Source organism: Astatotilapia calliptera, chromosome 10 (assembly GCF_900246225.1).
Source record: "Astatotilapia calliptera chromosome 10, fAstCal1.2, whole genome shotgun sequence".
NCBI classification, from domain to species: Eukaryota; Metazoa; Chordata; class Actinopteri; order Cichliformes; family Cichlidae; genus Astatotilapia; species Astatotilapia calliptera.
The window spans coordinates 6,550,302-6,574,099 of record NC_039311.1 but is presented as its reverse complement, the minus strand read 5'-3'; the positions used below and the strand labels follow the sequence as shown (position 1 = coordinate 6,574,099).

The window sequence follows — 23,798 nt, the reverse complement described above, 5'->3', positions numbered from 1 at the left end:
TCTTATGAATACTACAGAAGCTCAGTGTGACGATATTAACGATATTTTGCGTTGTTTATGAGTAATTTTATCCATATTAATCTTGAGGACTTTGCACAGTCTCTAAACGCTACAATATAACAACGATTCTAATTGGCGAAGACACCCCGTCAATCAAAAACGGTGTCCATTCACGTACGGAATTGCATGACGGGGTGGCTCTTTTCGGTCCGTACAGAATTCTGTAAAACTGTTGATAGTTTCTCGGCTAAAGCTGTTAAAGAAGAATCATGCAGTTGACTAGCCGTGTCAAGTGGTGCTTTTGACAGGTACGTATCTTTAACCCCGCTGGTATATATCAATAGAACATTTTTGAATCAGTTATCACGCGCAAACGCCCAGGAAGCTTATAACAAGTAGGCACTCGGACGATATTGATTGGAACAGCGGTAAGTACGTAGTTATCGGTGTTTTTACGTGCAACCGCAGCTTTTCGGTGACCTTTGACACCCAGGCTGAGCTCAAAGATATAAAGTTAAGTGAAAGATGGTGTTGGCGAGTACAGGCCAGTCTGTGAATGAGCACTTCGGAAACCGGGGGAGGGGAGGGAATAGATGAGATATGAATTTTCTCCCACCTCGAGGAAAACGAAAGTGATTTCTGTTATATTGAGTGACTGAAAAAGTGTGTGTTTTCCCCAGATTGAACCCATAACGGTGTTATTATGGTGGGTTGAAGCAGTTTAATGTGTCGCCTTCGCCGACAGTAGCATTCATCATCTGGTTAAGTCCTGCGTTTCTGTACCACAATAAAGTTCTAGAGAATAACAAGGTCGACATCCGGTTTGTGTTATGAAATAAAAGCTTTCAATTGACGGTAGTGTTTTATATTTTTATAACATAAAATTGCTGTTCGCAAGACAAGGGGAGGATAGTATTTAAATTAATATTTTAGAGAAAGATGGATGTTGTTAAGTCCTAGGGCAAAATGGAAAGTTTTTGTTTATTAATGGGTCACAAGTAAAACTGAAGAAGTTAATAATTCCTATGACAAGAAAGTATTTGGCAATATATACTCTCTCTCTCTGTGTGTGTGTGTGTGTGTGTTAGTGTGTGTGTGTGTGTGTGTGTGTGTGTGTATAAATTAAAAGCTAATTAGTGGGGCCTTGTGCTCACTTGTGGGGCTTGTTACTCCCTAATGCGCTGTTAAATGTCATTTACATACATTTTCCCCAATCAAGCTAATGTTGTTGCAGAATTGTTGCAGTGTAAAAAAAAATGACTGAGAACAGTGTATTTTATATTCATACGTCATGTCTGTGGCAGATTCATCTTCATCACTCATACAGCCTTTCCATAATTAATTCAAAGTAATTATTTTATATGAACTATTACAATATTATCCCAGACTTCTGGCAGATTCTTCCAGAAAATTTTTTACAACCCTGGTCCTTGATCTGTGCGCATCCTGTCCAGGGCTTACCCTATGGCAGGTGGGACGCTCTCCAAGCCCCCCCCCCCCCCCCCCCCCCGAATCGGATAAGCAGAAGAGCATGGATCACACGTCAAAGATAATATAAATAAATACCTGTACCTGGAGTGAAGATTGATATATTTTTGCTGAAATATGTGAAGTTTTATTTTAATGGTAAATAACACCACTTCCTGTTTCTGTTGGTGTTCTTTGAATCGACTTGACCTCGCTTGCTTTCGTACAGCCAGTGCAGAACTGTTATGATGTGTCAATAAGTTAAAAAGGTGGACGGCGCCAGTGATGAGAGCCCCCTTCGGTACTTGAGCAGGATACCGGAGGTATGTTCAGACGTTTAGGGAGTGGTCATGACAGAGAACGTGTGGTTCTATGTTTTTTACGTGAAAAAGCAGTCGCTGTTTTGTCAGCCTCTCAGTCACTCACACCGAAAATTGTTCTAATCGCTGTTTGGACATGATGTCCGCCTGCTGGCTTGTCCTTTTCATGTTTTTCCCTCGTCCACATCTCATTGCTTACCATTGTTAGAAAGCATACAGTGTTGTCACGGTTAGGGTGCTGCCAGATATTTCCTCAGTTCTGTTTCAAATCGCCGTATAAAATAAATGGCAACTGTTTCACGGTGAGGTGGTATGCCCCCGCCGCCTCCTCCTATCCGCATCAAATACATGGCCACAGACCTGCGTTGTATGTAAAGGAACAGTTGAAACAGCACAAATACGTGAAATCCAGTTTGTGTCGGTGTCTTTGGTAACAGCTGCTCGATACCTTTTTACAGTATTGGAAACTATTGCACATTAAAAGCGTACCTCGTCCAGTTAGCACAGCTAGCAAGCTAACTAGCTACTTTTATTCCTAGTAACAGTGTGAGGAAATAGAACTACTGCTGTGCAAAACACTGACCACAGATGCATGTGCCCGGTCAAAAAATTCCCACTTTAATTAACCAGAGAGATTGTTTTCCTTCTTGGTGTGGGAGGCATTTTCGGCGACATTGTCGGGGAGTTTGACAGGAGTGAAATATCCCCACTACTGTACCGTACTTGGGTTTTTTCCTCCTCTAAACCAAAGCAAGATGGACTCGCATTTTGCTTGTCTGTCTTGTCAAGGCTTACGTCGACATTTTGCACGCAGATTTTAAAACAAATGTGTGCTTAGTGGTAGAAGCGTGTTAAATGGACGAACGGGTCGTTTATTCACGCAGCTCGCATATTTTGTGGCGTTACTGTTCACGAGGCTCGACACAGTACATCGGTACCCTCAACACAGATAGTCCGATCGGGCATCTGCCGATTTACCTGAGACCACTGCGTAGCAAAATAGTCACTGCAACTGTGCCTCCTTAATTCGGGGCAGTTAGATGAAATGAACCCGGTGGTCAAAGGGTTTTGGCCTACATGTCTTGTTCTGGCTACAAGGGCGAATTCATTGAAATGAGACAATGCCTCTCGATATTTTCACGCCGGTGGGGTCTCGTGCTATGCAATGTTTACTCACTAATGCGCTGTTAAAGTTGTTTTGCATACATTTTTTGCACTCAATCAAGCTCATGGTGTTGCGGAATCATTGCAGAGATGGAAGTGTAAAAGATCACTGAGCGGTGTCTTGTGTTTTATAGGTCATCGTCATTGCATGACAAAGGCTGTGACAGATTCATCTTCATCACTCATACAGCATTTCTATAATTTTCTTCAGTAAGTATTCCTGTTTTCCACACAACATTCATAAAAGCAACTGCTGTCATCTAGTCTAACTGTGGTTCACAGTCATTATATCATTCATTCATTGAATGGTAATTAAATTTGTCCTATGTTTGATACACATCCAGAAGTGCAAACATGTGGAAAAATTAAACATCAGCAAGTGAAAATAAACAGAAAGGATACATTTACAATGTTCAGTAATTTGCCTGGTTTGTGTGTAAAACATTAAAATGTAGTAAGAGAACTACAGCTGAACACAGGGGTGCCATTTTATTAAAACGATGATTTCGCTTGGTAGCTCTTCATAATAGTCTACAACTAAGAGTGCACTTCCCCTTGAATGAAATAGAACTTCTGAATTGGAATTTGTACCAGAGATTATGATGTCATTATATTTATTTACAAATACCAGCAGTGCACTAGAATAAGAAGGTGACATTGAAATTGTTACATGAAAAAAATAATTAGACTGTCATTTTTAATTTTTTAAGAGAAATTGGTCCCAAGGAGGTACAGTACATATAAAAAGTGTACACATTCCTGTTTAAATGTAACCTATAACCTGCTCAGTTGAATTGAAAAACAAATCTGTTTAAATGTTTTTTTAAATGTTTAAAAATGGTTACATAACTTTGCACACCCTTAAACTGATACGTTGTATTCACATCAATCAGTCTTATTGGTAAGAGTCTATCAGCATGGCAAATCTCGAGTTGGCAATATTTGCCCACTCTTCCTTGCAAATATGCTCCAAATCTTTGGGATTGTGAGGTCATCTCTTATGTCTTTAGGTTGCCCCACATACTCTGGGTACTGGTGGACCATTTCAAAACTTTACTTTTTTCTGGTGAAATCATTGTTTTGTTGTTTTTGCATTCGTGGGATCCTTGAGTTTTGTTGTCTTTAAAGTTGAAAGTCTTCTTCATTGTCATCTTCCTAGCAGACATCAAAAACTTTGGATCCAAAAGCGACTGGTGTTTGTAACTGTACATAATTGACTAAAGCTGCATTTCCAACTGAAGAAAAGCAACCCCAAACCATGACCCTGCCACCATGTGTATGGTGGTCTTTTGGTTATGGATAGTATTGTCAGAGCTAAGCGTACAACCAGTTCAACCATGGTCTTATCATACTATTACACATTTTACTATATGCTTTTGGGAAACTTTGAGTATTTTTTTGCAAATTGTAGCCTGGCTTAGATGTTTTGTTTTGGTTGTTTGTTTGTTTTTGTTTTTGTTTTTTTAGAAAAGGCTACCATCTTGCAAACCTACCCCATAGTCCAGACATATGGAGAATACAGGAAATTTCTGTCACATGTAGTACACAACTAGCACTTCCCAGTACTGTAGCTGCAACTCCTTCAGTGTTGTTGTAGTTCTTTTAGCAACCTCTATGATGAGTTTTCGTCTTGTTGTTTCATCAGTTTTGGGGACGCCCAGTTCTTTGCAATATTACTGTTTTTCCATATTTTTTCCACTTTTAACTTTGACTGTCTTCACTGTGTTCCATGATACAGTGGGGCAAAAAAGTATTTAGTCAGCCACCGATTGTGCAAGTTCCCCCACCTAAAATGATGACAGAGGTCAGTAATTTGCACCAGAGGTACACTTCAACTGTGAGAGACAGAATGTGGAAAAAAACAAATCCATGAATCCACATGGTAGGATTTGTAAAGAATTTATTCGTAAATCAGGGTGGAAAATAAGTATTTGGCCAATAACAAAAATACAACTCAATACTTTGTAACATAACCTTTGTTGGCAATAACAGAGGTCAAACGTTTACTATAGGTCTTTACCAGGTTTGCACACACAGTAGCTGGTATTTTGGCCCATTCCTCCATGCAGATCTTCTCGAGAGCAGTGATGTTTTGGGGCTGTCGCCGAGCAACACGGACTTTCAACTCCCGCCACAGATTTTCTATGGGGTTGAGGTCTGGAGACTGGCTAGGCCACTCCAGGACTTTCAAATGCTACTTACGGAGCCACTCCTTTGTTGCCCGGGCGGTGTGTTTTGGATCATTGTCATGTTGGAAGACCCAGCCTCATTTCATCTTCAAAGTTCTCACTGATGGAAGGAGGTTTTGGCTCACAATACATGGCCCCGTTCATTCTGTCCTTAACACGGATCAGTCGTCCTGTCCCCTTGGCAGAAAAACAGCCCCATAGCATGATGTTTCCACCCCCATGCTTCACAGTAGGTATGGTGTTCTTGGGATGCAACTCAGTATTCTTCTTCCTCCAAACACGACGAGTTGAGTTTATACCAAAAAGTTCTACTTTGGTTTCATCTGACCACATGACATTCTCCCAATCCTCTGCTGTATCATCCATGTGCTCTCTGGCAAACTTCAGACGGGCCTGGACATGCACTGGCTTCAGCAGCGGAACACGTCTGGCACTGCGGGATTTGATTCCCTGCCGTTGTAGTGTGTTACTGATGGTGACCTTTGTTACTTTGGTCCCAGCTCTCTGCAGGTCATTCACCAGGTCCCCCCGTGTGGTTCTGGGATCTTTGCTCACCGTTCTCATGATCATTTTGACCCCACGGGATGAGATCTTGCGTGGAGCCCCAGATCGAGTGAGATTATCAGTGGTCTTGTATGTCTTCCATTTTCTGATGATTGCTCCCACAGTTGATTTTTTCACACCAAGCTGCTTGCCTATTGTAGATTCACTCTTCCCAGTCTGGTGCAGGTCTACAATACTTTTCCTGGTGTCCTTCGAAAGCTCTTTGGTCTTGGCCATGGCGGAGTTTGGAGCCTGACTATTTGAGGCTGTGGACAGGTGTCTTTTATACAGATGATGAGTTCAAACAGGTGCCATTCATACAGGTAACGAGTGGGGGACAGAAAAGCTTCTTACAGAAGACGTTACAGGTCTGTGAGAGTCAGAGATTTTCCTTGTTTGAGGTGACCAAATACTTATTTTCCACCCTAATTTACGAATAAATTCTTTACAAATCCTACCATGTGAATTCATGGATTTTTTTTTTTCACATTCTGTCTCTCACAGTTGAAGTGTACCTCTGGTGCAAATTACTGACTTCTGTCATCATTTTAAGTGGGGGAACTTGCACAATTGGTGGCTGAGTAAATACTTTTTTGCCCCACTGTATATGCAATGTTGTGGATTTTCTTTTGGCATTTTAGCCTTTTTTGGATAGAGACGGTGTAGAAAGACAGGAAAGCAGGGAAGACATGCAACAAAGGGGTGCAGGTTGGTCTCAGGCCACTACTTTCTGGCCAGGTGCCACCTGGATGTCTGCTCACCCACTGAGCTAAACTGGCACCATGAACATTTTTCTGTAGGGCTGTGCAATATGACCAAAATCTCATATCCCGATGTAAGAATTCTATCGTCCTGATAACGATATAAATCACAAAAATGTAACATTTTCTGTAAATTCTGTGAATCTCGGGCAGCTCGACTTGCGGGAAGTGCTTCCAGCTGCGCGTCATGTAGCTGGAGTCGAGTGTTTTAACAGATGCATGAAACTATACATTTTTAGACATAAGTTGTAACGGCCGCCATTTTCTTTGTGAGTATTTATTACACGGCGTGCTGCGGGGAAAAGCCTGTTCTACCGTTTGAGTCTAAGGTTTATTTTTTAGCACCTGGCGGCTCTTTTTTTTGCTTCTCATCCGTGAATAATCTGCTCTTTCACGTGATTCAGTTTATTTTGAAAAGTCTCAACAGGATCTTGAGCTTTATTGTGAAAAGTTTATGTGGAATATAAACAAGCGGACACGCGATGGTGTTACCGTCGTTGTTGCTAACCAAAACGCATAAAAACAGGCGCTTGTCGTCCCTAGTGTGGTTATATTAAATATAAGAGAAAGAGAGAACTTTAAGAAATTAATATAGCCACTACAGTGACCATCAAAACGATGACAAAATATTGCCGTAAACAGTTTATTTTGCGACACCATGAAACAAACGATAGTGTAAAATGAAACGATAGACGTTTTTATATTGTCATCCAATATATATCGTTATATCGAACAGCCCTATTTTTCTGTATCGTTCACATTACTGATACCTTCAAGGTCTCTTTGATGCTTTGTGAATTCCCCGTGAACCATGGCCTTTTCCTGTATCAAACAACTGAGTAAATGTCAGAAAAAAATCTTACTAGAACAGCTGAACTTTATTTGTGGTGAATCAGGCTGTCTTTACTTGATGGCATGTGTTTACGCAAGAAGACTGATTGCTGTGGTTAAATCAAAAGGTGCTTCAACAAAGTGTTGTTTTAAGGATACGCACACTTTTGCAACCAGCTCATTGTATGTTTTTCATTTTATATTTTTTCCCTAAAAGATGTGTTTGTTTTTTCCAGTTGAAATGTACAGGTTATAGGTCATATTAAATATGGGAAAAGTTTTAAAATTATTTATTAGGGTCTCTATTATTATATCACGTGGTACTGCACCAAAACTAGAAGGTTTACAAATGAAAATACATTTGTAAAATCCATTCTTTTTCATTTCTCTTGTTCCTTATAGTTTAGGTGGGTGTCTTGTAGATAAACTACACTCAACAAAAATATAAACGCAACACCTTTGTTACTGCTCCCATTCCCCATGGGATGGACGTAGAGACCTAAAATTCATTCCAGATACACAATATAACCATCCCTCCCAAACAGTGGTCACAAATCAGTCCAAATGTGTGGTAGTGGGCACATCTGCTATATTGAGATAATCCATCCCACCTCACAGGTGTGCCACATCAGGATGCTGATCTGACATCATGAGTAGTGCACAGGTGTACCTCAGACTGCCCACAACAAAAGGCCACCCTGGAATGTGTAGTTTTTTGCGCTATTGGGGGTCTGGGGACCCAGAACCAGTCAGTATCTGGTGTGACCACCATTTGCCTCATGCAGTGCAACACATCGTCGCATGGAGTCTATCAGATTGTCAATTGTGGCCTGTGGAATGTTGGTCCACTCCACTTCAATGGCTGTGCGAGGTTGTTGGATATTCGTGGGAACTGGTACACGCTGTCGTATACGCCGGTCAAGCACATCCCGAACATGCTCAATGGGTGACATGTCCGGTGAGTATGCTGGCCATGCAAGAACTGGGACATTCTCAGCTGCCATCTGCCCTGAACAATGTGAACCATGATTCATCCGTGAAGCGCACACCTCTCCAACGTGCCAGACGCCATCGAATATGAGCATTTGCCCACACAAGTCTGTTACGGCGACGAGCTGGAGTCAGGTCAAGACCCCGATGAGGACGACGGGCATGCAGTTGAGCGTCCCTGAGACGGTTTCTGACAGTTTGTGCAGAAATTGTTTGGTTGTGCAAACCAATTGTTCCAGCAGCTGTCTGGGTGGCTGGTCTCAGACGATCTTGGAGGTGAACCTGCTGGATGTGGAGGTCCTGGGCTGGTGTGGTTACACGAGGTCTGCGGTTGTGAGGCCGGTTGGATGTGCTGCCATATTCTCTGAAACGCCTGTGGAGACGGCTTATGGTTGAGAAATGAACATTCAATGCACGGGCGACAGATCTGGTTGACATTCCTGCTGTCAGCATGCCAATTGCGCGCTCCCTCATTGCTTGTGGCATCTGTGGCATTTTGCTGTGAGACAAAACTGCACATTCCAGGGTGGCCTTTTGTTGTGGGCAGTCTGAGGTACACCTGTGCACTACTCATGATGTCAGATCAGCATCCTGATGTGGCACACCTGTGAGGTGGGATGGATTATCTCAATATAGCAGATGTGCCCACTACCACACATTTGGACTGATTTGTGACTGCTGTTTGGGAGGGATGGTTATATTGTGTATCTGGAATGAATTTTAGGTCTCTACGTCCATCCCATGGGGAATGGGAGCAGTAACAAAGGTGTTGCGTTTATATTTTTGTTGAGTGTATATGTGCTTTTTCTTTCCTCATTTTTCTTAAATTTTACTACTTTTTATCTGGTTCAACAGACCATTTACACTAAATGAAAAAACGTCTATCCTGCCACTACCCATGCTACGACTGTTTGATTCTTCTTTAGGCAGTAGACCCCAGTATAAACAGTCCACTCCAGGAACCTAAATATGTGAACATTAAATAAATATTACAGCTGTCCAGAACATCAGCCATACAGCGAACCCTTAATTTTAATTGAACAACAAGAAAAAGAAATGTGCTGTGGGGTCTCTATTATGACCTTATGAAGACCCAGATTCATAATACGGAAATCTTTAATAATATATGTAACATGCTGGACATATCACAGTGCTAAACTCACTATCAGTCCCCTTTATCATTGGACTCTCAGTGTTCAGCCGTCATTCCTGCTCTTGGCATCTAAATACTTGGATAACAGTAAAGGTTTGATTTTTACAGTATTTCTTAGATGAAAGAAACAAGACTAGATGAGCTCAGACATGTGTGACTCATCTCACTGATACAAATATATAGTTTTATTATTACTTTTATTACTTGCAAGAAAGGTAATGTGTTTGTCAGGAAGCTTAGCGCTTACCATTATCATTCATAAAAATAAATTTACAGAAGAAGACAACATTATGGGATAGTGGATCAGCCTCAAGTACTGGAGAGACTGATGGAAAAACAGGAGCAGCAAAGGTTAGGCCTGAACCCCCCTTAGTTAGGTCATTGACAAGACTGGTTACGGGTACCAACTATGGAATGGAGCAATTATCAGGCACCTTCTTTACATGGATGACATCAAGCTGTATGCCGAGAGTGAATGAAACATCGATACACTGATCCAAACCACCAGGATCTACAGCAACGACACTGACATTGGAATACCATTCGAAATGAAGAAGTTTAGTTGGATGGTAACAAAGAGAGGAAAAGTAGTCAGAACTGAGGGGGTTGCAGAAAGGGAAGATTATAGAAATTCAAGTCAGCTACAAGTACCTTGTAGTCCCACAGGCAAATGGACGTTATGGAGAGGCTGCTAGCCACAACCACTAAATAGACTGAAAGACAACACAGAGGCAGTAATAGTGGCAGCACAGGAACAGCTTCTAAGAACAAGATACATACAGTGGGGCAAAAAAGTATTTAGTCAGCCACCGATTGTGCAAGTTCCCCCACTTAAAATGATGACAGAGGTCAGTAATTTGCACCAGAGGTACACTTCAACTGTGAGAGACAGAATGTGAAAAAAAAATCCATGAATTCACATGGTAGGATTTGTAAAGAATTTATTCGTAAATTAGGGTGGAAAATAAGTATTTGGTCACCTCAAACAAGGAAAATCTCTGGCTCTCACAGACCTGTAACATCTTCTGTAAGAAGCTTTTCTGTCCCCCACTCGTTACCTGTATGAATGGCACCTGTTTGAACTCATCATCTGTATAAAAGACACCTGTCCACAGCCTCAAACAGTCAGACTCCAAACTCCGCCATGGCCAAGACCAAAGAGCTTTCGAAGGACACCAGGAAAAGCATTGTAGACCTGCACCAGACTGGGAAGAGTGAATCTACAATAGGCAAGCAGCTTGGTGTGAAAAAATCAGCTGTGGGAACAATCATCAGAAAATGGAAGACATACAAGACCACTGATAATCTCCCTCGATCTGGGGCTCCACGCAAGATCTCATCCCGTGGGGTCAAAATGATCATGAGAACGGTGAGCAAAGATCCCAGAAACCACACGGGGGGACCTGGTGAATGACCTGCAGAGAGCTGGGACCAAAGTAACAAAGGTCACCATCAGTAACACACTACAACGGCAGGGAATCAAATCCCGCAGTGCCAGACGTGTTCCGCTGCTGAAGCCAGTGCATGTCCAGGCCCGTCTGAAGTTTGCTAGAGAGCACATGGATGATACAGCAGAGGATTGGGAGAATGTCATGTGGTCAGATGAAACCAAAGTAGAACTTTTTGGTATAAACTCAACTCGTCGTGTTTGGAGGAAGAAGAATACTGAGTTGCATCCCAAGAACACCATACCTACTGTGAAGCATGGGGGTGGAAACATCATGCTATGGGGCTGTTTTTCTGCCAAGGGGACAGGACGACTGATCCGTGTTAAGGACAGAATGAATGGGGCCATGTATCGTGAGATTTTGAGCCAAAACCTCCTTCCATCAGTGAGAACTTTGAAGATGAAACGAGGCTGGGTCTTCCAACATGACAATGATCCAAAACACACCGCCCTGGCAACAAAGGAGTGGCTCCGTAAGAAGCATTTGAAAGTCCTGGAGTGGCCTAGCCAGTCTCCAGACCTCAACCCCATAGAAAATCTGTGGCGGGAGTTGAAAGTCCGTGTTGCTCAGCGACAGCCCCAAAACATCACTGCTCTCGAGAAGATCTGCATGGAGGAATGGGCCAGAATACCAGCTACTGTGTGTGCAAACCTGGTAAAGACCTATAGTAAACGTTTGACCTCTGTTATTGCCAACAAAGGTTATGTTACAAAGTATTGAGTTGTATTTTTGTTATTGGCCAAATACTTATTTTCCACCCTGATTTACGAATAAATTCTTTACAAATCCTACCATGTGGATTCATGGATTTTTTTTTCACATTCTGTCTCTCACAGTTGAAGTGTACCTCTGGTGCAAATTACTGACCTCTGTGATCATTTTAAGTGGGAGAACTTGCACAATCGGTGGCTGACTAAATACTTTTTTGCCCCACTGTAGATGTTGCTACACCAGACCTCAGATAGTAGGGTTCAAGATGCTAGCAGAGAGGGCATACATGGAATGCCATAACCAATTAGGTGGCATAGTATACAGAAACATCTGTGCCAGTTAGCTAAGGAACACAAGAAGCTTCAAAAAGCCAATGGCTAAAAGAGGAGTTAAGAGATGTGTAGGATGAAGGCAACAGCGGGGACTAGTGGTAATTTGAGCGCTTGGGACAGGGACACCTTAAACTGGGCGAGTAGCTCCAGTTTATGGTAAATGGACTGGTTCTTATGTAGTGCTTTTCTACTCTGTCCGAGCACTCAAAGCGCTTTATACAGCTAATTCATTCACCCAATCACGCCCATTCACACAAGCACTTCTAAGCTTAAGTGCTAAGTATCTTACATTGATACACATTCACACTCCGATGGATGCATCGGAGAGCAACATGGGGTTAGTATCTTGCCCAAGGATATTTGGCATGCAGACTGGAGCAGCCTGGGATCGAACCACTGACTTCCAGAGTTGGAAGAAGGATTCCAAAATAGCAGTTCTCTTCTCCTTGCAATGTGTCTAGCGCAACAGTGAGTGGCTTCAACACAATACAATACTCCTTTAGGAACAGATACTCCCGATCAGTGAAGCATTTGATTCCAAACTGAGTACAGACAGTATTTAAGTCAGCAAGGGGAATGTCAGTGATCCTGGACAGGGCGTCATGAAATGAATTCCATTGTGTTGAAACGGGAACTATGAGTTTTTTCTTGAAAAAATTATCTACTAACTCTGAAGCAACAAAAGAATGGTTTGCTTTTGTCCACATTGCAGAACACTTTGAAGTTGCACTTCTGTAGATGAATTTTGCCTCATTTGCTTGAAGCCATTTCTCAACATCATGAAAAATTAACTTCAGTGTGTGTGATGCACACCTTAAGTGTGGAGGGAGAGAAAACTGTCCTTCAGATTCTGTGGAGAGGGACTGCTCAACATCAGTAAATGTCACCTCTTCATCTTCTTCGGATTCTTCATCAGAGTCTGATTTTTGGAGCATTCTAAAAGCTTTGATAAAATTGGACCCGTTGTCGGTCACGGTGGCTGTCACTTTAGAGTTCAGTCCATAAGCCGAATGTACTTGCTCGATTTCATTGCCGATTACATCATATGTATGTCTACCTCTAACTCTTTTACATGCTAGCGCTGCATGTCCTCGTACAAAAGTAAAAGGATCAATCCAATATGCCGTCATTCCGAGAAAACTTTTGTTATGACTGGTCCAAATGTCAGCAGTCGTGGAAATATATTCCAAACTCTCGAATGTCCCTTTAAGCTCCATTTCCACGTCAGCATAACACTTATCTAAGTAAGTAGAAAACGTTCACGTCGTGTCAGGTGCTTCAGTAGATTACTCGTGCTATTGACAGCGGCCGATAGTTTTTTCTCCCCAGGACATAGCTTACATATTACTTTAATGTTCTTGTCTGCTTGTTTCAGAAAAGTGAAGTGACGGGAATATTTCCATTTCATAAAGCAGCCACTCGCTTCAGCCAAGTCCGACATCTTCCACTTCAGGATACAACTATGCAGTGAACTGGCGTGAAATGACGTGCACCTGCACTACATCAATGTTATAGCGGCAGAGTTTACTTTTACCTTTAGATGATAAAATAATGAAATTAAATAATGATATTCAGCGAGTTCAATTATTTTACAATTTAACACAAGTACATTGTAAGTAACTGTAATTAAAAAACGAACAATAATCAGTTACTCTGCTTTTTCAGTGGAAAAGTAATTTAATTACAGTACCAAACACTGGCTGAGGCACATACACATAGGTTGACAACATTCTGCATAGTCATTCACTACAGACCTCCAAACTTCATATGACCTTCAGCTCAAGAACAGTGAATAGAGATCTTCATGAAATGGTTTTCTATGGCTTAGCAGCTTAACATCCCCAAGCACAGTGCAAAGCATTGGATGCAGCAGTGTATAGCATAGCCAAAAAACAAAGAAATAAGAAAGGGGGCAAATACTATTTCTTGGCACTGCATGCCCAGGGACACCAGCTTTAAGTAAACCTTTGTCCTACTTGTTCACAGTATCTTATTACTATAACACTCCAGTAAAATCTATTTTGTCAGCAAGTATCACAGATTCCATGCTTGATGCTTTCACTGTGTGTTTTGTACAAACTTATAGTGCCCATTCTGATGTGTTTTTTCTTTTCTTTTGCTTTAGGTGCAGTAGTACGATGAAGGGTGGAGGAAGGAGCAAGGAGCCACCTGTTGCAGGGGAGGTCACTGGCAAACGCCCCAAGCGCAAATGCCTACAGTGGCACCCACTTCTCTCCAAAAAGGCTCTTGATTTCTCTGAGGAGGAGGAGGAAGAAGATGAAGAGGAGCTGGTGAAGGTTAGTGGGTTTCCACTACAGGTTGTTCCTGTAATAACTTCTGCCCAACTGAATAACTAATATTTCAGATTATTACAAATAAATCAGACAGAAACTATGGTGCAACATTGAATCAAAGGAATTTATTAAATTTTATTAGCAGGCAGGGCTGTTCAACCAGACACAGCATTCACAGTGTGAAGTCACAACAGAGGAAGTGGAGGAGGACACAAACGAACAGCGGGCACGCCGGCCAATGAATGCCTTTCTGCTCTTTTGCAAACGCCACCGCTCCCTGGTGCGGCAAGAACACCCTCGCTTGGACAATCGCGGGGCCACCAAAATCCTGGCTGACTGGTGGGCTGTCCTGGAACCCAAAGAGAAACAGAAATACACTGACATGGCCAAGGAGGTGAGGCTACTTTATGACTCTGAAGTTCATGATATTTCCATGTTTTGTTCAGCAGGGTCAAAGTGGTGCACTTCTGAATGAATTCTAAAACTTCAATGCAATTTCCTCTGATTTAAAAGTACAATAATGAAAACTAATTTCTGAATTTTAAGACTCATTCCTGTGGTACTCTATCCTAGGCCAGTAGTACTTAAAGAAGTGCTTGTAAAAAATAAAGGTGTTTTTTTTTTTTTTACCCATCCTTTTTGCTTGTCAGTTTATAATGTGAAATAGAAATACTTTGTTAAAGTATAAAAATGAAATGATCAATTAAATAAAAATTAAATTGCTTATAGGGTTTGCTTATAACCAAATTCATTCTGTATGTTCTTCCAGTACAAGGATGCCTTTATGAAGGCAAACCCAGGCTACAAGTGGTGTCCCACCACCAGCAAACCAGTTAAGAGCACTTCCTGTCAGCCAGTCAGCAATCCCCGCAAAAAAGTTTGGTCCTTTTCTTGCAACTCATCCAAGGACTCCACTGCCAAAAAAGTGCCCAAAACGGAAAGTATGCCACAGTTGAACTTTGCCATGGCAGGTGTGTATTATTAAACATTATTTATTATAGTGTAGCATAATAAAATATTGGCCTGTTTTGTAAATTAACGCTATTCCTCACTAGATCCTACAAAGATGGGGGGCCTGAGCATGTTGCTGCTAGCTGGGGAACATGCCCTCACAAACCGAGAGGTAGGTCACTTGATAAGCCACAGATACTGTTAGGTCCATAACTTGTTGGACAGCGACATACTTTTTGCAGTTTTGCCTCTGTCCACCACCACAGTGGATTTTAAATCAAACAATCAATGTAAGTGCTTTTCAATTCAAGAAATTGTTCGAGTGTTTGGCCTTAACTCTTCAGAAAACAGACAGTTTATAATTAGTCCCCCATTTTCAGAGACTTGAAATTACTTGGGCAAACTAGCATAATTTTAAATATAAGGATTGTTTTTAATCCTTTGTAGTCAACGAAGCCCAGAATCCATGGATATCACCAAATGCTGTATTTCAACCCTTGAGATGCCCTTCCAGGCCTTTACTACAGTCGTCTACATTTCCTGCTTGCTTGTGGTTCTTTCTGCCTTCAGCACGTGGAAAAACATGCTCTAATCTAATTACTTGACTGACTTGGAGATTGAAAAATATTCAATTTTTTTCCTTAAGAAACCCTTGGGTTACTTTTGTAGTATGCTTTGGGTCATTATTCATTTGCCTTGTAAAGCACTGTCCAATCCGTTTTTGGAAGACAGCAGAGAGTTGCCCTAAGGAATTCATCCTGCTTCATCTTTCAGCAATCACATAATCAAGAAGTACTAGTGACGTGATTTTACAGCAGGGGTGGGGAGCTCCAGGCCTCAAGGACCGGTGTCCTGTAGGTTTTAGATGTCACCCTGGATCAACATGCCTGAATCAAACGATTAGTTCATTACCAGGCCTCTGGAGAACTTCAAGACATGTTGAGGAGGTAATTTAGCCATTTAAATCAACTGTGTTGGATCAAGGACACGTCTAAAACCTGCAGGACACCGGCCCTTACGGCCTGGAGTCCCCCCACCCATGTTTTACAGCCATACATGCACGTACCATAACTATTGCCACCACCATATTTGACAAATGATTTGGTATGTTGTGGTTTGGATCATGAGCTGGTTCTCTTTCTCTGTAGCCTTCCTGTTCTTGGCAATAACCAGTGGTTTGCCCCACTGTATTTATAATCATCACGGCGTCTCTTGGTTGTAGATTTTGACAATGATCACTCATTAAATGTTCTTGATTTGGCTAGATGTTATGAAGCTTTTTGGGGTTTTTTTTGTTTTGCTTTTGTTTCTGTTTTTTTTTTTAACCAAGGAAAGAATTCTGAAATCATCCACTTTGTTTTCCGTAGTCTTTCAGACCTTGTTGTGTTGCTGACAGTGCATTCATTCTTTTTAAGTATGTACCAGATTGTTGATTTTGGATACTCCTTAAGCTTTTTCACTCTCTTTTTCACTGTCTATTTTGCTTCTTCAAGCTAGTGATGGCCTCCTTCACTTGCACTGACATATATTTGCGGTTCATATTTAAAAGTAGGGTAAAAAGCTCTAGAATATAAATTTAGCAGCCTAAATGAGCTTCAAATATTATATCTGCTTCATTTGTCATAAAATAACAAGGGAACAGCCCTCACTTGGCTATGAAACTGCTTGCCAGACAGTTGTCCAATTATTTCCAAGCTTCTGAGAATGTGGGCCTATTAAAAAATGACTAGAATTCGTAAACGGTTAATGCAAACTTTTTTAAAAGTTTAAAACTGAATTAGAACTGGAAATCTGCACTTCATCACATTTTCATTGTTTGGTTTAAATTTCACTGTGTGGTGTACAGCAAAACAACAAATAATGTCTTTCTCCAACAAATTATTGCCTTAATGCTGTGCTCCATTTACCAAAAGTCAAATGTCATAGCTGGCAGTGATGTCACTTCCAAGTTAAATGCGTTCCATTAGGAAAAGCAATAAAAGAGGATATCTTTGCTTTAAGCAAGGCAGAGACATTCATTTATCATTAGCAATAAAGCCCAAAGCCAGCCCAAAAACACTGCTTCAGCATTTTCATGGATAGGGTTGTCACAAATACACAACAGTAGTCATACAGATTTAAAAACGTTTCAGTTTTACGACTGATAATGTGAAGTGAGTGATGATGGGGTTTTTTCTTCCTTTCTTCCTTTTCTTTAAGTCAAATTTGAATTGAGGGGGCTTTGCACTCCGAAATGGAAGCTGAGATTTCTGACTTCCCACTTGAAATGTGAAGCAGTATAATTTTAGGTGCACTGTGATAATGCACAAGTTCTCCAGTAGAGGGCCTTCAATACTAATATTTTTTTCATTACCCCAAAGCCATAAAAGGCTGATGAGGTGTTGTTGTCACCCAGCATTGACACCTGGGATGTTGATACAAGTCGAGTACGAGGAATGGTATGATTTTCAAATTGTTACCATGTACCATGTATATCCGATTGAAAATCATACCATTCCTTGTTGTATTGACAACCTAGGTGTCCATGCTGCGTGTGTGTGTGTATATTTGAAAGCACCTGACCCAGTCAGTGAAGGAAACCATTTACTGAATTTAATTTAAATATCTAGTTAATATTATTTGCTTTGCTGATTTATATTATTAATAGAAAAGGAAGTCAACAAATAGTAATGTACATACTAATATAGATTAAGTTGCATGTGGCGAATAAACTTTGTACTTGAACTTGAACTAAGTTGCATAGCAGTTTATACATTAGTCAAAAAATAAAACTTACTTTACCAACTCGGGTACTGGCATATTAGTGTTGCTCACATATAATTGCATCATTGATTAGTTTTAAATTTATCTGATTAAAACGACAACTGTCTCGGGTTTGAGTTTTCGAAAAGTCATTTAATGCTGATGTGTTATTTAGTTTTATGTGTTTTTTACCCTCTTTATTTGATGCACAGATGTTTTCTGGGACAATACCAAACAGAGTGCCTGACATTTCTGAAAACAGGGTCCAGTCAGCCCTTTCACCAGTGGCTGAGGTAGGCTGAAATTTTAGTTCATGAAAGAGGTACCTATCATCATAACTAAGTCATTAGATGTGGGAGGAGTTACTCCAAAACACAAGAAAGTGCTCTGCATGGCCTAGAACTCAAAACCAGCCAGCAATACCACTGATTAATCACACAACTGAAAAATTTTAGGTCATCATTTTTCCAGAGATTACGATAATGTGAAAAAAATGAAAACATGTAGCACTTTTATTTTGCAGTGCTTCTTGTGTCATGGCAGGAGTCCTGACAGTGTTGCCAAATGTCAATTCATCAAACGCATTTGGCTTTTTGAGAAATTGCCCCCAGTATTTACATAATTAATTACTTGTGATTAATTCCAAAAAACAAATGTATGTTTTTTTTATTGCCCTAGACTCAAAGTCTGGACACAGATTACATGCTTTGGTCTCATGCTTATGCTTGAAAACCCTTCAATGTAGCTGAATTAACCTCCAAAGACCCGAACTCTTTCATGGCATGCCTTTTTAATTTCTCTTTGCTATTTGGGCTTTATACTGTTGATAGAACACTATAAAGTCACAATTGAATAATGATGTGCAAAACTCTTTATTTGGTGTCTGAACACAGCTGAATTTTTCCTGAGTATAAAAACAAAATGAGAAACAACAATTGTGCCCCTTTGAGCAATATGGCTCATTTGAAAGCAATTTGAAAGAGCAAAATGTAGTATTGTGGTCTAGACAACCCAAAATGTGATGTGCCCATATGTGGGTGCCAGGCCCTACGACATTAAAACAATTCTGCAAAGAAGAGTAAACCAAACTGGTGATAACTGAGCATTCTCACCAGCAATGCTTGTTATTTCGAATGCTCTAGGTTTACTGTCAACACAGTTGTATTTGTTATTCGTAGTTGTTGTTGCTGAATATTAATGGTATCAGCAGAAAGCTGAACTGTGTGATCACACTTGTTACTGTGTGTTCACAGTCATCGCTGTCTGCAGCACCTGAAGGAAAGTTATGCAGACAGTCTGCTCTCTTCCAGCTTGCTGAGGTAAGAATTTTCATAGTATAATTGAGCAACCAAACTGGACTTCGTTTGAAAACTGAAATACAGATGCAGCCAATTTTAATTGCCGTTCCCAGCTGACTGGCAGAAAACTCTCAGTCAGTTCCTATCCAGTTATCAATTGCTAGGAATCTCTCCTTCTCCTGTGATGTTTCTGCTTCTGAATAGGAACACCTCTATTATTCATTTGCTGTGTTACCAAGAGGTGGCAGTTTCTTCACAAAAACCTTGACTTGTAAAGCTTTAAACTGTCTTGATAGCTTTCATGCTAAAATATTTCGACCTACACTTATTAAAAATTACATTTTACTAATATAAAATAGATGACTTGAATTTTTTAAGACATTAAGATTTATTAAGAGTAAACGATGCACTGCAAAACAACAAAACCATTCGCAGTAAATATCCTTCCATCCATTTCAATCTAATCAATAATTAGATAACATTTAATAGAAAGTTAAATAAAGAAAAAATATTTTTGCACACAAATATCCTTGTGCTATAGATTCAAAAGCAAATGTAGTTTGTGTTTTTGACTGGTAGAATTTAATTTTTCATTTATTGTTTCCTATGTTGTATCTGTTCAGATTTCTTTTTGAACAGGTACAACAGGAAGTGTGATCTACATATCCATCTACATCCATTTTCATATTATTTCCCTCTGTGTGTGTGTGTGTGTGTGTGTGTGTGTGTGTGTGTGTGTGTGTGTGTGTGTGTATTAGGGGTGGGCTATGAGGTGCCGTAAGGGACATTATTACTGAAACGCTCTCACACACACAACTGAAACGCTCTCACACACACTACTGAAACGCTCTCACACACACTACTGAAATTTTAGCTCTCACACACTACTGAAATTTTAGCTCTCACACACACTACTGAAATTTTAGCTCTCACACACACTACTGAAACGCTCTCACACACACTACTGAAACGCTCTCACACACACTACTGAAATTTTAGCTCTCACACACACAACTGAAACGCTCTCACACACACAACTGAAACGCTCTCACACACACAACTGAAACGCTCTCACACACACTACTGAAACGCTCTCACACACACTACTGAAACCTCACAAAATTTCAACAACCACCAAACAGCTAAGACAGTAAATGAGAGCAGGTACACGGCTTCTGCACAAAGACGTAAACACACAGCGCGGACCCGCGGATCAGAATCAGTGAGATGTCGCCTTTCTCACCCGACAGCACGGACACGGTCGGGGCTGAAAGCCGACAGCTCGCTGACTCTGATCTGTCGGCATGTCCGCGCTTTGTTTTCACGCCGTTTTTGCGCCAATTCTAAAGCTGTTAGTTTGATCTCTCTCCAAACAATATTGACTGAACCAGCAGCAAAAGAAGATCCAAACTGCGCTTCACATAAACATCGTCATGAATTCCCTCACTGTTTTGCTTCCACCACGATAAAATCGCACGTCATGCACAGCCCTCTCTCTCTCTTTCTCTCTCTCTGTACTTCAAGAACAGTTTCCCGTCTAAAAATCTGTTTTCTGTATTATTCGCTTGCTTGTTATGCACAAGTCTACTGTTTTTTACAGCGCAGTCGGCCGCTGTTTTTTTTTTTTTCTTCATTTTACATACTTCCGAAAAGAAAACCTAATTTCTGCCGTTCAATACTGAATAAATTTAAACTTTTTAAAATTATGCAAAATGCAAAACGTTAGCCGTGTCTCTAATAAAACCGCTGTAACGTCAGAGGTAACGTTCATATGTTGATTAATGGTTTTCTTCCGTTTTTGATGTACTGCAGAATATTTTTTATAAAATCCCAGGCCAGGAAAACCACCTTCATGTTTTTATGTGTTTTATCTTCAGCTACTTTGACACAAAGGCATCTGCTGTGATGCTCACACCTTTGATAAAGTCTTGCGTGTGTCAGCTTCCTTTTTTTAAATACAAAAATATGTAAATGTACTGATCTGAATTATAATATTTCTGACTGTCAAAATTCCCCATAATCAAATCGAATTGAATTGAATCGAATCGTGGAACAAATCGATTCTGGACCTTAGTGAGACAGCTGCATTACTTAACAATATATTAGCCTCAGCATAAGTCAAAATTTAGAATAGCGGGAGACGTGCATTATCCTGGTTATTTTTTTGGCATATGTGCTTTTTGTCTTTTTTAGCAAAGAAAAATATCTTAAAATCATCAATAAAACCAGGGAGAGAAGGCTTAGCATTCCTCCATTTAGCACAATGGATATGATATTTACTCAAAAGTATTGTTAAGATATTCATTGTGTGTACTCATGTTGTACAGTGTTTAACTGCATTATGGTTACTGTGGTTTAACAGAGACAGTATTTTAGTTGCCACCACAAGGAGGTACTGTTTCATTGTAAGAGCACGGATGCCCCTAAGATGCCCCTAAGATCACGCCCCTAAGAAAAAAAAAAAAAGTATACCACAACGAAAATGGCACCCATGAGAAAAGTTTTGCCGCATGTTGATGAGGAATAAAGTTCCCAAAAATATTAAGGACATTTTTGCCTCCATCGTCATTTTCCTTCGAGTTGATCGCTGTCGATGCTGCAATACTCAACAAGTATGATGATGTTAATAATGTCTGAGACATCCAATGCTAGATGATCCATATAAAAAAAATTATGATGTAATTCAAACAGTGGCACATCATTAATATTTAGGGAAATCCAATTTTTTAAGTTGCACCAAATACATTGTGTGATAGGGCATAGAAAAAAAAAAGATGTTCTAGGGTTTCATTTTCATCAGTACAAAAAGAACACTGATCCACCTCAAAGCCAAATCTCTTTTTTTAGAAATTCTGCCACAGTATTAGTTTTGTTTAAAGTGTGTTTCTTTAACTTTAGGTAGAATAGGCTATTTCATAAATTTTTAGTATGCTTTATCCAGTGTATATAAAATAACTAAATTAGAACCATGCCATGTAACCATTCTGTTGTAACTATGAAATATTTTGTCTTTGAAGAAACTACTAACAAATTTCTTATTGCATTTTTATCAAACAGCTGACATTGCCCTAGCAATAAATTTGGGAGCACTGATGAGAAATTATTGTATATCATAAAAATTTTAATCAAATGAAGCAGAGGCAGTGGGACCAGTTCACAAAATTTGTTATATTCTCTTTGAGAACAGTTTAGACAATATTTTTCTGAAAAGTCTGTGTAACTTAGAATGACACCTTTATCATCCAACAAATCTGTTATGAATATAATATTTTTGTTCAAACCAGTCACTCTTGAAAATTGATTTTTGATTAAGTGTTATTACCCTATTATTCCATAAGGTTGAATTATGGGGAGAAGTTGTGGGTAAATCTCATTTTCCCAAAAATGCAACTTCTGTTTTGGAAAGTTTGATATCTTTATGGGGATTTTATTTGCCGCAAAATCACATTTCAAAATAAAGTCTAATCCTGTATACTATTTTATTAAACAAGAATCATGGGATGTGGAGCTAAGTAGAGTCTGGCTGTGACAGACAAGATTTTAACCATTTAATTCTAAGGGTGCCAACCATAAATTCCAATTCTGGAGTTTTGATACCACCTTTATTGTATCCCTTCACAAGCTGAGATCTTTCTATGTAATGGGTTTTATTCCTCCACAAAAATTCGAACACATTTCTATTTATGGTTTTCATGGTATTTATCGTTTTTTTATTTTTTATATTGTTTACGTGGCGCAAAAAAGGTTGGGGACTGCTGTACTAGCAGGTTGCTGAGTAGAAATCCTTGTAGTGTTTTGAAATATACCACTTTTTCCATCAGTTTCCTTGTCAGGAAACAACTTCCTGTTCAGCAGAAATGCCTCTGGTTTCAGTGGTGTGTGTGAGAGCGTTTCAGTAGTGTGTGTGAGAGCGTTTCAGTTGTGTGTGTGAGAGCGTTTCAGTAGTGTGCGTGAGAGCTAAAATTTCAGTGGTGTGTGTGAGAGCGTTTCAGTAGTGTGTGTGAGAGCGTTTCAGTAGTGTGTGTGAGAGCGTTTCAGTTGTGTGTGTGAGAGCGTTTCAGTTGTGTGTGTGAGAGCTAAAATTTCAGTTGTGTGTGTGAGAGCGTTTCAGTAGTGTGTGTGAGAGCGTTTCAGTAGTGTGTGTGAGAGCTAAAGTTTCAGTAGTGTGTGTGAGAGCGTTTCAGTAGTGTGTGTGAGAGCGTTTCAGTAGTGTGTGTGAGAGCTAAAATTTCAGTAGTGTGTGTGAGAGCTAAAATTTCAGTAGTGTGTGTGAGAGCGTTTCAGTTGTGTGTGTGAGAGCTAAAATTTCAGTAGTGTGTGTGAGAGCGTTTCAGTAGTGTGTGTGAGAGCGTTTCAGTAGTGTGTGTGAGAGCCATAATTTCAGTAGTGTGTGTGAGAGCCATAATTTCAGTAGTGTGTGTGAGAGCGTTTCAGTTGTGTGTGTGAGAGCGTTTCAGTTGTGTGTGTGAGAGCGTTTCAGTAATAATGTCCCTTACGGCACCTCATAGTGGGCGATATAAACGATATACGATAGAAACTATATAAATTTGGCCAACGATAGAGATTTTGACTATATCGCTCTATCGCATGTTGATGATGTCATC

At 40.2% G+C, this 23,798-nt stretch overlaps 1 protein-coding gene across 8 annotated transcripts in view; it reads left to right on the top strand.

Annotated features, from left to right (window-relative positions):
- Positions 1-204: 204 nt before the first annotated feature.
- bbx (BBX high mobility group box domain containing) overlaps positions 205-23,798 on the top strand; it is a 49,670-nt gene continuing 26,076 nt past the window's right edge. The window contains exons 1-8 of one of the 8 annotated variants that reach the window (XM_026181877.1): positions 205-308; positions 3,086-3,161; positions 14,035-14,206; positions 14,346-14,597; positions 14,973-15,174; positions 15,259-15,326; positions 18,109-18,189; positions 19,150-19,215. In XM_026181877.1, the coding sequence (XP_026037662.1) occupies positions 3,100-3,161; positions 14,035-14,206; positions 14,346-14,597; positions 14,973-15,174; positions 15,259-15,326; positions 18,109-18,189; positions 19,150-19,215 (903 nt within the window). In that variant the 5' untranslated portion in view covers positions 205-308; positions 3,086-3,099. Of the gene's footprint in view, positions 309-411; positions 429-1,625; positions 1,791-3,085; positions 3,162-14,034; positions 14,207-14,345; positions 14,598-14,972; positions 15,175-15,258; positions 15,327-18,108; positions 18,190-19,149; positions 19,216-23,798 lie in introns of those variants that run through there. The other 7 variants (XM_026181878.1, XM_026181882.1, XM_026181876.1 and 4 more) reach the window with 7 other exon arrangements.